The 14306-nt window shown below is 37.8% G+C and overlaps 1 protein-coding gene across 3 annotated transcripts in view; it reads right to left on the reverse strand.

The window, feature by feature from the left end:
• Window positions 1-48: 48 nt before the first annotated feature.
• pik3ap1 (phosphoinositide-3-kinase adaptor protein 1) overlaps window positions 49-14306 on the reverse strand; it is a 23361-nt gene continuing 9103 nt past the window's right edge. For 2 of the 3 annotated variants that reach the window (XM_049735467.2, XM_049735466.2), the window contains exons 2-18: window positions 10664-10749; window positions 3973-4398; window positions 3763-3908; window positions 3547-3691; window positions 3313-3455; window positions 3096-3225; window positions 2433-2629; window positions 2208-2352; window positions 2066-2128; window positions 1747-1992; window positions 1612-1668; window positions 1329-1519; window positions 1175-1247; window positions 919-1086; window positions 675-745; window positions 499-596; window positions 49-338 (exon numbers count right to left, since the gene is read on the reverse strand). In XM_049735467.2, the coding sequence (XP_049591424.1) occupies window positions 221-338; window positions 499-596; window positions 675-745; window positions 919-1086; window positions 1175-1247; window positions 1329-1519; window positions 1612-1668; window positions 1747-1992; window positions 2066-2128; window positions 2208-2352; window positions 2433-2629; window positions 3096-3225; window positions 3313-3455; window positions 3547-3691; window positions 3763-3908; window positions 3973-4398; window positions 10664-10715 (2469 nt within the window). In that variant the 5' untranslated portion in view covers window positions 10716-10749 and the 3' untranslated portion in view covers window positions 49-220. Of the gene's footprint in view, window positions 339-498; window positions 597-674; window positions 746-918; window positions 1087-1174; window positions 1248-1328; window positions 1520-1611; window positions 1669-1746; window positions 1993-2065; window positions 2129-2207; window positions 2353-2432; window positions 2630-3095; window positions 3226-3312; window positions 3456-3546; window positions 3692-3762; window positions 3909-3972; window positions 4399-5269; window positions 5539-10663; window positions 10750-14306 lie in introns of those variants that run through there. The other variant, XM_049735468.2, reaches the window with a different exon arrangement.

Here is a 14306-nt window from a genome sequence, read left to right on the forward strand (position 1 = left end):
TATTAGTAGGAGTATTAAATTTACATCAATAAATACACAAAAAGCATATTAATGTGCTATTTGGGTTGACATACTGTACGTATTGTACTTTATTTAATTTAATGTCCTCAAACTCAAAGCCGATTTAATGTGCAATTTATATCAGAAGTTCTAACTGGATAAACTCTTCATCACACACAAACTGAATCCAGATTTAACAAAAGAAATTGACCACAGTCCATCACCGCAATCGACGTGGAAGAGGAGGAGCTGAGTTGTTGTGTCTTTGAGGAGGTCTTTGAAGAGGCACCTGGGTCAGGCAGGAGACATAACGCTCGTGCAACATGCTATCCGTCGTGCTGTAAGACAAGATGGCACGTGCGTTGGCTCGAAGATGTAGTCAAGATAAAAAAAAAATGTCCTAACACTTTTATATTTTTGGAGGATCCAATGTCATACATATCACTTTGTTTCGTGTCACATTCTTTTTACTGCGCTTATGTTCACGGACAAACAGACCTTTGAGGATTGCGCAGAGGAATTCGGGGCGGAATAAGTGGAGCAGCATCAGGAAGCCGTGGAGGTCTCGGTGGAAGAGGGAGGCTTTCTGAAGAGTCCTTGGACAAAACAAAATACTGGTCTTGTAATTCTGACACAGATAAACACAATCAAAACGCAACGCTTTCCAGGCTTACCTCTAAATCAGGCTCTGGGCCGCTGCTGTAGCTTAAGTTGCTATGAGTGCTAAGTCTGTTGCTTTCAGTACCTTGTAAAGGAAAACACACATTGAAAATCCAATAAAATAAAAGCAACATAAAAAAAAAAATCAGCATTTAAAAATATATCCAAACAATTTTTTAAATTTTAATAATATAAACTATTTTTTAAATTATTTTAATAACATATTACATCATTTTATTTAATTCAGAGCAGACTCACTGGATGTACTGGATGTACTCCCGGTCTTCCAACTTCCTCTTTGGATCGGCTGAGCTACTGAGGGGGACGGAGGCAGCGTTTTGGACGTGGAGTCATATACAGCGCACTCCAATGTCACGGTGGCTCCCCAAAAGGAATTTCTCTGCAGTGGAGCGCTTATCTCGTAGTCTGCTCGGGGACACACAATATCATACGCTAGTTGTAACCAAATGATGACTTTATTCTACCCCCCATGAAGACACAACAAACATATTACCAAATTCCTTCCCTGACTTGTCTCTCTTATTGTGACGCCTGTTGATGCTTGCTCTTAGTCTTTTCAAATTCTCCTGAGGGAAGAAAAAAATAATAATTCAGGAGATGCGCTCGCTAACTGTTAATTAGCATTTTGCGCATAGTTAGCGTTTTACCTGTTGATAGCGCACTGAGTTTGCTCTGCTGTCATGGTCCAGCTGCCAAGCTTTGAATTCCCGGACAGCTTCATCCACGGTAATTTTACCTACTTTGACCTTCTCCTGCAGGGTTATGAGTTGTCTCTGACCAGGTGTCTTCATCCCGGCAAATACTTCATACACAGGTGGGGGGTCCGTCGCAGACTGAGCTGCAGATCATCATCATAAATTCTAACTCAATAGAGGTCGACCAGCAGATTATTTTTGACGTCAGAAAATTTACAGTCCTCAGTCTGGTTACCTTCATGATTTGAAGTTTCCGTCATTTGACTTTGGGATGTCGCTTTATCTGAAAATACTGTCACAAGTACAGAGTTAGTTGTGTATTCCAGGAGCAAAACTGCAGAAGGTGTCATGGTTCAATGTGAAGTACTACCTCTTGAAATATAAGTGACAGGCCTTTCGGGTTCAGGCTTCATTTCAGGTCGCGGGATCGGGGCCGGCGGTCGGGAAAGGACTGCTGCATTGTGGCAATTATTTTCATCCAAAGTATCATAAATATCTTCACTCAAGAGGTCGTACGGGTCAAACTCCTGATCAGTTCCATCCGGGTCATAGGATTCCATTTCCTCACATTTAGGTGGTTCTCTTTCATCCTGGACTATAACGTCGTGAGGTTTGGCTGAAAGTAAAAACATTTTATTTTAATTTTGCATCATTTCCATTCCAGAATGTCGTTTTTAAAGTCTGTTCACCTTGAAAAAACGTCCTCAACATCACATCACCTGGATTTTCCACGGCGGCATTCATCACTTCATCTGCAGTCACAGAGGCAACATCATCAGATTTACAATCTTTCTCCAAAAATTCATAAATTGACTAATATAAAATAATTACATAGATCGTCTGCACACTCAGGGTTTATTCCCAGCATCGAGACATACATGTCGCTGGCATAATCTGAGCTCGTTTTGGTTGACATGTCTTCATACTCGTTTGTACTCTCTTCTGGATCATCAGATTTGAGCATATCTGCAGTCAGCTCCATTTGTTAGGGAAACAAGATATGGTCAAATTTCAACTCTTGACATGCCAAATAACAGATGATAATGAAAGACTTACAACAACTTCATCAATAAACTCTCGGAGATCTAGAAAGCCATTCTTTTCCGCCAACGTGTTTGGATAATCTCCATTTTTGTTCATCACGCTGCAAGCTTGCAACGCCCCGGGAATCTGAAGTAGAACGCTCGTCAACTTCTTCAGACCATACTTTGCAGCAAAATGGAGCAACGTTGGAAGTTCCTCATTGCGCTTATCTAAAGGACACAGTCAAATGTCAAGTGATAGACAGTGAATTGAATTTATTTCAGTCTAGATCAGAGATACGTTTTTTTAAAAATGATTTAATTGTTATTAAAATTATATTTGCTGGTACATAGTTTGTGTAGCCACAACCTGTAGTTTAATTTACAAATCTTCAACTTTCATTGTAAATGACATTTTTTGCATCATATATAATTAGACAGACTATTATGAAAATGGCTTGTTGTATTCCGCTTGCCGCTGTGTACAGATCAAGATGGAGCGAGGATTTGCGCCCTCTTGTGGTTACTTGCCCATCATGTGACACATTTCTTCTTGGAGTTCTTGTTTTCCAGGGAATGATCAACTATGTGTTAGTTATTAAGTTCTGTTGGTCTACCTCAAACATCAGGGTATTTTTAAAAGGACCCCCCTCCTCCCCTAAAAAAAGATGAACAAAAATAGTTCTACTGTACTCACATGTCGTCATATTGTTCTCCTCTATCTGCCCAATCCCAAACAGCTGAAGACATGCTGGCATCTTGGATTTTATTGAGTCAGTTAAAATGTTGTCCAAAAACTCAACTGAATTGGACATCAAATTGAAGGCCTTGCAGGAAAAAAACAAAAAAAACAGGATAAATATCAAAACCTAGGAGATTATAAATAATAATATATAAATTATACAATGTCTCACCTGGCAGAGGAAATTTATGGGATCGGCAGCATTTTCAAGACAGCGGCCAACTTCTCCCATGTGGGTATAATATGTAACACACTTCAAGCTTATACGAGATTGCTTCGAGCACAAAGTGAGTGATATCTCACCTGCGGGCATTTCTGAGAAGTAAAATAATGAGAAGTAGTATGTTCAAAACGTATTTATTTTCCATTGATCACTACTTTCTGTGGAAAATTCCAAAATATTTACCTGGTGCGGTTAGACTTATTGTGTACTCATTCACAACGGTGCATGGAAAATATTCTGGTGCGTTATTTCTAGAAGAAAACTCCACTTGTGGTGATGAGAGACCAACTAATTTATCATTGAAGATGATAAAAATGCGTTCCTGTGCCTGAACAACAAACATGAATGGAGCACGTACAACACATCTTTGGGGTCATGATGTCATGAGCGCACACTTACCCCACACAGAAGTCGGGTTGGTTGAACAGAGAGGCAGTTGAGGCGTGAATGTGAGCTAATTTCCTTGCTTACTGAAAGACCTGTGGTTGCATGTTCATCATCTTTTGAGGTTTTTTTGGGCGACCTCCTTCCTGATATCGCTTGACCTAAATAAACAGCAACAATGAAGATAATAATAATAATAAAAAAAACCAAGAATATAAAGCCTACTGTTCGAAACTGTCTCCAAAATGGCAGAGACATAGAGAGCAGGGTCATCCTCAGCATGCAGTTTCCTCCAACTTGACCAGTCTTCAAAGCGATCAGCTGTGAGTACGTCTTCTTCAGTCACACCACACAACAGCGCCACCACTCTGTGCGATGGCTGGAGCAGCACCTGAAGGCTTCCGCTCAGCTCAGGCTCGTACATTAAGTCTATGAATCCTCCGGTGAGGAGCAGCACGATGCATTTGACATTTTTTTTAAAGTTGGAACCTTGGAGCTGATCAGCTGAGAAGATGGTATAAAGTAAAATGGAGCTCTTGTGGAACTTCTTGGAGCTCTTTTGCATGATCTGCTGCAAATACGTCGCCCATTCCTGTGCCTCAACAGTGTGCAGAATTAGCACCTCGTGTTTTGAGAGGGCTGTGGAATTCACTGTAAAAGATACAAATATATATTTGAAATTATTATTATATATATAAATTCTTATATCATTATACAAGCACAGTAAAGTATAATTTTATTTAGCGCAAATTAGCATGACTCTGATACATACTTATCACACTAATTTTGTGAAAACAAGGATATTATCATTACACCTGAATATTTATTTTTTTATAAGGAGCATATCATTTATCATTTAACTAAAAAAATAATAAAATAACTAAAGATGCCGAAGCTCTATAATGTGGCTAAACCATGTAAAATGAATCGCAATCCATGTAATCGTCCCAAATATTATGCTAATGATGCGACACTAGCTATATTATGCGTTCATTTCCATGTAACCGCCGCTAATGTTTATCGTGTTAATGCTCGACAACATACCGGCTGTCCGGCTGTGGAATGTCAAGGTGAATGTGGTTTGAGCATGAATGTCCAAACTGTTGGCTATTTCAGTGCAGAGAGTCAGTCCACAAGGAATTGTACAAACACTGCACTGTGTCAACAGCAGTCAGAGTAATTTAGTTTGACTCATTAAAGTGTTTAATCAGGTCAAGTTCACCTCTGCGCTTGCTTACTGGGGAAGAAACCCAAGACGAGTAATCATCTTCATCACAGTTTGGACTGACGGCAGTGCCGAGAGGGCTGACATGTTATTTATTAATGGGCCGCTGCCATCAACAGATTATTGAACTCCAAAGCAGGGCTCAAAGTTCTTCCTCATTTGTTGCGCTCATACAGAAAGATTAGCGATGAAAAGAATTTGTTAATCTTTTTTTTTTTAATTAATCACACTACATCAAAATCACATTTCACAACAAAAAGATAAATTAGAGTTAAGATTGAAAGAGTACTAATTTACCTGAGTTCCCACAAGAGATTTGCTCTTCCATAGTTATGGTGTCTTAAAGGTGTTTAATATCAGTTCACAAGGAACATCGTTCAAAGAAAAGAGTCTTTTGATTCCCGTTCAAAAAAGCAAATTAAACTAGCTCTTCAAACAAGAATACGTTAGCTTTCGCTGCTCTATGAATAGCAACATTGAGTTTCCTGATTTCACCCTCACTTCCTGAAACAGTTGAAGAAGTGTGAAACACAGCAGACTCAGTCAAATGTGCAACAACAACCTTGTCATCTCTGGAGGCCTCACACGCACACACAGACACACACACACACGCACACACACACACGCACACACACGCGCACACACGCGCACACGCATATAATATATATATATATATATAAAACATATCATATACATATATATGTATATAACACATCATATTCATATATATATCATATACATATCATACATTACGTGTATGTCACTACATTAATGATAACACAAGAGGGCAGCATAAAACCACAAACACACACGCACACGCATATAATATATATATATATATATAAAAAATATATCATATACATATATATGTATATAACACATCATATTCATATATGTATCATATACATATCATACATTACATGTATGTCACTACATTAATGATAACACAAGAGGGCAGCATAAAACCAGTTAGCTCAGTCGACTGAAATTTAATTTCTTTCAGTCACTTTGTAACATCCATGTAACGTATAAGAGAAAGCAATTTAAATGTACATTTAAATGTGCATTTAAAACCGCTCAATGTTACTCAAAGTGAATATATATATATATATATATATATATATATATATATATTTACCCAGTGTCATAAAATTGCCACAGCTAAGTAAAGTGTCATCATATCTTTGCTACTTACTTTAGAACAAATAAGCTAAGCGAAAGCCTCAATTCAAGCAATGAGTGAAAGTTTGGATTGCAAATGGTTTCTGAGGTAAAAGACATTTTATTTATGTGTGGTTGGCTACACTGGTGAAAGACTTTTCTCAGATTGATGTACCCATATCTGGACATTGTGAATGCCAATGAACACACAGTAATCATGGATGATCACTGAACAACCAGATCTTGGCACTTCTTCAGGATTCTGCGGTATTACCTAAAACAGCAATCGGCACAATCCAACCGCCATTTCTTGTCATATTTTTTTATATAACAAAATACACTCATCAAATCAAACAAACAAAAAAAACGAGGTTAGCTGTCCACTTGAACATTTATAGTCCTGTATGTTTTGGCATCACCTGCGTATTTGCAATGGCCTCAATCAAAGTTTCCTAATACTGTAGTTACAAAAGACAGCTTATTCACTCGTCTTACAATAAATCCCAGCCGTGACATCAATTTACTTAGCTTTGCCTCTCTCCAGTTGTACAATTACTTTGGTTTCTACTTTGACCTTCTGCCATGGAGACCTTTTAATGGCTGTAGCAAAAGTTCACTCAGGGCTTTTGAAGCTCCCTGTGAAGAAGAGGGTGATCCATGACCCGTCTTTAAGAACAATTTCCTGTCGAAAACCAATCCCCTAATTTTTTTCCTAACCCTGCTATTAGCCGCTATATGCATGACCGTCCCGTTACCTTTTGTTTTAAAACCACTATCTATTAGGTGGCTCAAGTCAAATCTCGACAGCCTGAGTTTAATAAGAGAATATTTTGCTCCTATATCTTAACCTTGTTAGCCAATATCCTGTTTTTTTTTTTTTTTTTTTTAAACGTTGCACACACGTGCTAGGTCACAACTGTGACCTGACATCCTGCATCTCAGGACACAGGTTTTGAGAGCTGCTCTATCCATCCGTCCGTCCGTGAGTCCGTCTGTCCGTGAGTGAGTCCGTCCGTCCGTGAGTACGTCCATCCTCTCTATGTGTCTCTCTCTTTCTGTCTCTCTCTCTCGCTCTCCCTTGCTCTCTGTCTCTCTCTGTCTCCCTCTCATTGTATTTTTAATATTTTGTATTTTTTTATACTAATTTTATTAATATTTTATTTCTCTCTCTCTCTCTCTCTCTCTCTCTCTCTCTCTCTCTCTCTCTCTCTCTCTCTCTCTCTCTCTCTCTCTCTCTCTCTCTCTCTCTCTCTCTCTCTCTCTCTCTCTCTCTCTCTCTCTCTCTCTCTCTCTCTCTCTCTCTCTCTCTCTCTCTCTCTCTCTCTCTCTCTCTCTCTCTCTCTCTCTCTCTCTCTCTCTCTCTCTCTCTCTCTCTCTCTTTCTCTCTCTCTCTCTCTCGCTCTCTCGCTCTCTCGCTCTCTCGCTCTCTCTCTCGCTCTCTCTCTCGCTCTCTATACTTTTATCATTTTGTATTTTTTATACTAATTTTAGTAATATTTTAGTCCTATAATATATATATATATATATTTTTTTACCATATTTGGTAATGGGGTAATTAAAAGTAAAGTCAAGACTAATTAAAAGTAATCAAGCTGCATTACTTTAATAAATGGTTCTTGGATTACACTACTCACTGCATTAAAAAAAACAAGAAATAAAAAAAACTAAGTGTACAATACATACATTTTTCAAGTAACCTTCACAACCCTTGACCTACTCATTTACTGTATTTCCCCATCTCGAGAAAGCTTTAAGTTCTTACCAGTGGCTTTTTAAATGGGAGGAAACTAGAAACAAAGACACGGACTGCAATCTTGAAATGGAAAACTGAAATGGGCAGTGGGTCTCTAGTTCAAATGTTATTTGGATGATACTGTAGCCTGCAAAAGAAAGAGAGTGTGTTTGGTTTCTCATTAAGAGTCACCAGCAGGGCTCATTGTGATAAGAAAATAAGTCTAATGTTACCTGAGCTGCTATAATGCAGACCAATTACGACTCCATTGCACTTCATTACAGGACTGTAATAGGGCCGGCCGGGTCAGGGTTTGAGAAGGGAAATGGAGTCGCCATTGATAATATGATAAAGTGATGGCCAGAGGTCTCCTCCAACAAATTATTGAAATTTACAGTTGGTAGGGAAACACTATAACCTCATTTGGTAAGCACTTACGTAAGACAGCTCCTTCCTCTAACACAATGGGAGGCATAGAGAGAGAAATTCAAAACGATAGTTTCAGCCTCTGACTGTTTACGAAAAGTACCGTCTGCTTTTACAAACCAAGTAACAAAGAAAAGAAATTAAGGATAGTACTCATTCTTTGTGTTTTCTTTGCCATTAAGGCCACAGTGATATGCTGATAGAACATAAAGAATTCAAGGGAAAAAAAAAATCCCTTGCTGAAAAAGGAACGGCAGCCATTTGTTTGCTTTAAACCGTCTTCAGTCGGCGCCCCTTGAATACATAAATCAAATAAACTGGCATCAGACATATATTTTCAATCCATCTAGGTAATCAGATTCTGTTTACTTGAATGGGAACTATTCTAAAATGTTATTAAACTTTAAATGGAGTTTAGGGCTGGAATAACTAGGGGGTGGGAAATGATGAGCAAACAGGAGGATAAGAATCCAATTACTATTAAGCAAGCAATGCATTGACTGGTAAAGAGGAAAATAGCTTTGACATTTTCCACGAGCGAAGCTCCCACCTGACGACGTACGCACGGCAAATCCGATTCAAGGGGCCGTGGAGGACATATATGGGTTTGTCGAAAGCTAGCATAAATGTGGAGCGGCGCTAACCGGGCTAAACATGTAAATATATATATGAATATATAAAGATATATTCAAAATGTGCTTTTAAAAAATAAAAATGTCATCAATTTTTTTGCCAGATAATGGGGGGTGGCGGGGAATATAACTTATGAATCATTTACAAGCCCAGTTTAGTTTATCTTCTGTTTTTAAGTTTATCTCAGCCATCTAAATAGGCAATATATTGAATGCATGCTTCATTGATCAAAACTGTTGTGGAACAACTTATCAAACAGCCATCTTTAACTGCTATTTAAAGATTATTTTGCTTTCATCTACAGTCTCCACTCAGCTGAAAAGCCACTACAACACGATAAGACAGTCAATTTGGATGTCAACTCTGTAATCACACTGTCCACTAGATAAGCGCAACTTTCATTTATTTATATTGAGTCCCCTGTTCGTCGTGTTGAAGATAATAGTTTCATTTTCTTGACAAAGTTTGCCACTTATACTCATTGTGGGGCAAATGTGACACATTTCTGCTTCATTAGGATTTGCTGGGTTGACAGCGATTGATTCGTGTGATGAATTCACAATGGCCGAGGGAATAGGGGGCACCTTTTAAAACGCATTGCTGATCAGGGGCGACGGTAGAAGAATACAGATAAATGTTATCAAATGTAAACCTTGAAAGAGACTTAATTGGAATAAAAATAAATATTAATTTTAAAAATGATCTCATTCAGTACCATTGACGGTGATAGACGTCAAAGATATTAACTGGGTTGGCAGTGAATGAGTTAAAAAAAAAAGATTGTGGTGTACGTTGTGGTGTATTTGTCTTGACAGTGTGCAGCAGAGGGTGAGAAAAAGAAAGAAAAGAAGTTAGGGATGAGAAGCAGAAAAAATCCTAAACCATATGTAAGAACAGAACCACTTAAAATGCAGATCAATGAAATGAATATCTAACCAGGAATTACATCCATTGCTTTGTTACAGACTTGGTTGCCTTGAGAAATGTTCCTTCGCAATTCCTCAGACTTGCAAGTGGAATCTTTCTATAGGCCTTTTCAAAACCTGATCAGAGCCATTTCTAAAAGAAGTCTCCTGGGGGTTCTATCAAACACTCTTTATGGCTGGACTGGAAAATGAACTATCAAGTGGTTTCTGATTTTTTTTTTTTTTTTTAACAATAATACAAAGCTTTCTATAAGAGAAGCTTAGGATTGCACTTCCACTAAAAAGCACAAGAGGTCAGAGCTCCACTACAAATCTGAAGCATCCACTCTGAATGTTGCATGCCAGGCATGTCCTCCTTCCTCCTCATTATCATCAAGACAACTGCTTGAAAGATGTCCGTTGAAATAAGTTTGCTTCAAACATCATTGAGTGTCATTAGACTATAATGAAAAGATTTTTTTTTTTTTAAATGACAGTAAATCCTTCAAGTGACATTAGTAATACTCTGTAATTAAACATTATTTTATTGGGGAACACCAATAGAGAAAGAATAAAAAAAATCAGTTCCAGCCATAAAAACTCTTCACTAAATTGTTGTGTGTGACTAAGTTTTGTTCATACGAATTCTCGTAATACATCAAGCATTGAAAAGCTGATATGAAGTGTGAAATATAACATCCATAAGCTTTGGCTGTCACTTCATCAAAGCTTATGTCCACAGTGCATGGTGTGAGTTTGTAAGCTGTTGTACTGCTTCAAACTGACCACTGCAGATAAAGCAAGCTGAAGGAAAATTGGCTCGCTGGAATTTACCATCTGATCTGCGATATCGCTGTTGTTTGGAAGAGGCTTCGGCGAGTGCCATTTTCAGCGGAGTTCAAGTCAAACGAAGACCAAGTCTGGAGAAAAAAAAAAAAAGGGGTTGGATGTGAGAAAATATATAATGTACTACTACACAATTATGTACAGTATATATTTTGGATGGATTTGTAAAACATCCATCCATCCGGTTATTCGATTAATCGATGGAATAATCGATTCTAAAAATATTTGATAGTGACAGACCCAGTCTTTAAAAAAAAAAAAAAAAAAGGGTTGGATGTGAGAAAATATATAATGTACTACTACACAATTATGTACAGTATATATTTTGGATGGATGGATTTGTAAAACATCCATCCATCCGGTTATTCGATTAATCGATGGAATAATCGATTCTAAAAATATTTGATAGTGACAGGCCCTGACTGCCATCATTTGTGGCCATACAAATATATTATTAGTACCAGTAGAAGTGTATCATAAGAATTTAAGATGGGGGAAAAATGTTAATTATGATTAAAAAGGACAAATTCAGTATTAATCACGATTAAATTTGGAATATGGAAAAAAACAAAAAAAGTGGCCATTGTTCAAGATAATTTGTCATAATACTGTCAATTCTCAGATTTATTCTCTTCTATAAATGTCAAGACAATTTTCAGCAGTAAATATATCAACATTTAAACACAAGTTTAAATGCCATCCATATAAGCCCACTTAAAAAACGTGAACATCACTATTCTATTTATGCTAATCTGTTGTCCCATTTTGTGCCGAAATAAAATGTATCGTGTTATCCAAGCCATTACCTCTTTCTCCTACGTCACTGACAACATTAACGCTGAGAGGATTACCGGGGGAAAATCAATAAACAGCACAGGCTCCGTCAATGGCTCCATGTTACATGTGCTGGTGATAGCATTACTGACGGAGGTTACTGTGTGATGCTATCGTTGCTATAAGCCCCAATCCACTGCTACTGAAAGTCATCTCCACTTATAAACAAATGACAATAACCAAAACCCTGTCAAAAACCTTTTTTTATTTTTATTTTTTTATCTGTAACTGTAACTTGGAGCAAATGGCGAGCGAGACAAAACTGCCATCCGCGTTTCACTTTTCCACTCTTAACAAGCATAGTAAAACATCAGTCAAAAGCAATAATTTCACTATTAATGAAATTCCAATTTGCCTTCAGTGCATTTCACGATGACATTTTCCACATTGCAACAGCGGCTTGATAAAGTTTGGAAAATGCAAAAAATGCCATCCAAGAGGCTAAAGAGCAGGCCGGGTGTCAGCGTGCCTGGCAGAGGACTATGGTACTTAATTTTTATCGCCACATGCCCGGGGCATTGGAAGCCTGAATGTTAACACTGGCTCCATTTTCATTATCATCGTATGATTATGGATTTTACTGCATTTAGCTGATAATACAATTCGGCTCTCACCTTAAAAGTATTGGCTCCGAGGTTTCATTTCTGCCCAAATGAAAATTTCATTTGACAAACAAGTATAATTAGGCTGCACTTCTTATTCAGTGTCAGTCTGTTTTCTGATTGAACTTAGACCAATTTGCTGCCACTAAATGAGTTTGAATAATTTCCATTCGGAATGTCTTGGGGACATTAGCTTTAGGAGTGCTAAAGTGGCACCATGCTTTTTGAAGTTGCTGATTATTTGATGCCACCCTAGTCTACCTATATGCATTTTCAGCTAACTTCAAAGTTAACAAAGGGACAAAAAAAAAAAAATCCACATAACCTACCTCGGCGTACAATAAAAAATGTGAGTGTTTTTGCCCAGGTCTCGAAGGCAAAATGAAAATGACTTTAATAAGTGTGTAATGTATTTCGTTAGCTTCAATCCTCTTTGCTCTCTTACTTTATTTCTTTGATGTGGCCATTTGTATTGCACCCAATGAGCGGATTTGTTTCCAAAACTATCCACATAATAACTATTATTGCAATATAGTTGTATTAAACCTCCTAATTGAGATGTAACAGGAATTAGAAAATAATCAGAATTAGCTCATTTTGAGATTGACAACAATTTATCCTCAGAAAATACCAATTATGAAGTTTTACGCTATCTTAATCATAGCTAATTTAAGGTAGCTTTAAGCTAACATGAGAGAAAAAAAAGAATTTCTATTGATGCTAAAGTTGTTTTATATGTAGATTTCTTCAAATGCATTTCAAAGATTATCTTGAATCTATTTCATCAGGGATAATCCAGTCTTTCTAACCAAAATAAACACCAACGCAGAGAAAAATTGAATGAAGAGGAGCAGAGTAGAGGGCAACAGCAATGGAAGATGGCAAAGTGCAATATGGGCTTGATGAGAGGAAATGGGGATTTTGACAATGTGATTAAAATATAGGAGCGGGCGTAAAAAGAGAATATTTTACGTGGTTTAAAGACTACTGTGTGTCAATAAGGGCCAGAATTACATTTCATTATCATAAATACAGGGAGCTGGGTTATGGAAAAGTTGAAGAATGAGACAGTTATCCTCCCAAGTAGCGCTTTTTCTCTCCACAAGGATAAGCTCTCTATCTTCCCGACGCAATTTTGTCGAGTAAAGATTTTCACATTACGGTAACGTCCATAGGTGGCGCTATACATATATAAAAAACATCAATATATGATACATGTACATATTAGGGGTAATACTGAAGATACAAAAATGATGTCTGGACTAAATTCATAATATATTTTGAGCTCATTACTGCTACAAAAGAAACAGAAAGTTCCTCCTGTGACCAAATGACATCATTATATCGAATTTTAGCTCATCAATAATCAAAGTTTAAAAAGTCATGAGAACATGCTGATGCACTGTCGCCTCCCCTGGTAAGGATTTCCAGAGATGAAATCTCTCAAAGCTCACTCTACAAACAGCGATAAATCCAAAAATCTGATTTTGGTATCTCCAGTTTGCATTGCTATCCATAAGAAAGCTGCTTAGCCTTGGCAGCTGGAGCATATTTGAATGACTCCAGCCAGTGACAGCAGAGCAAATGACACCTCTGACTCAAGTACTTCACAGCATCATGGATTCACTCCAAAAATTTATTTTTGACGTCTATAGTCGTCAACGGTACTGAAGACGTTAATATGGAGAAACAATGTATATCGTTTGAAGCCATAATTATCAAAAAGGTCCAGTTGAAAGAGTTCCATGATAGTGGAATTAAAGATACGACATTAGGCGTTTACTCAGCCTCAATAAGCGTAAGAGTCAGCCCATTCAAGCTGTGCAGTTAAATCCCAGGTGAGTGACAGGTGCCAGCGACAGGGCTGTTAGGAGAGAGCGTTTGTTGATATAACCATGTTTTCCTCTCTTTGAGCGCCTGATCTGCAAAGGTACACATAAAGGCCCTCCTTCAGCAATGCACACAGAGCACTTGGAAAGGAGCACATAAAAAAAAATGCTCCCCCCCTCCCCTCCCTTAAACATTAAACAGTGTGGAGGAGGTGCGATGGAAGCACAAGAGGGAGGCTGGGGGGACTCAAACAAACGTTGGAGAGTGGCAAGTTTGCATTTGCCCATACCAACAAGCTCCTATCTCATTAACAAACGGCTGAAATAAAAAAAAAAAACGCTTTTTTGGCTCACAGCTATAAAAAA

Source organism: Syngnathus scovelli, chromosome 12 (assembly GCF_024217435.2).
Source record: "Syngnathus scovelli strain Florida chromosome 12, RoL_Ssco_1.2, whole genome shotgun sequence".
Lineage (NCBI taxonomy): Eukaryota > Metazoa > Chordata > Actinopteri > Syngnathiformes > Syngnathidae > Syngnathus > Syngnathus scovelli.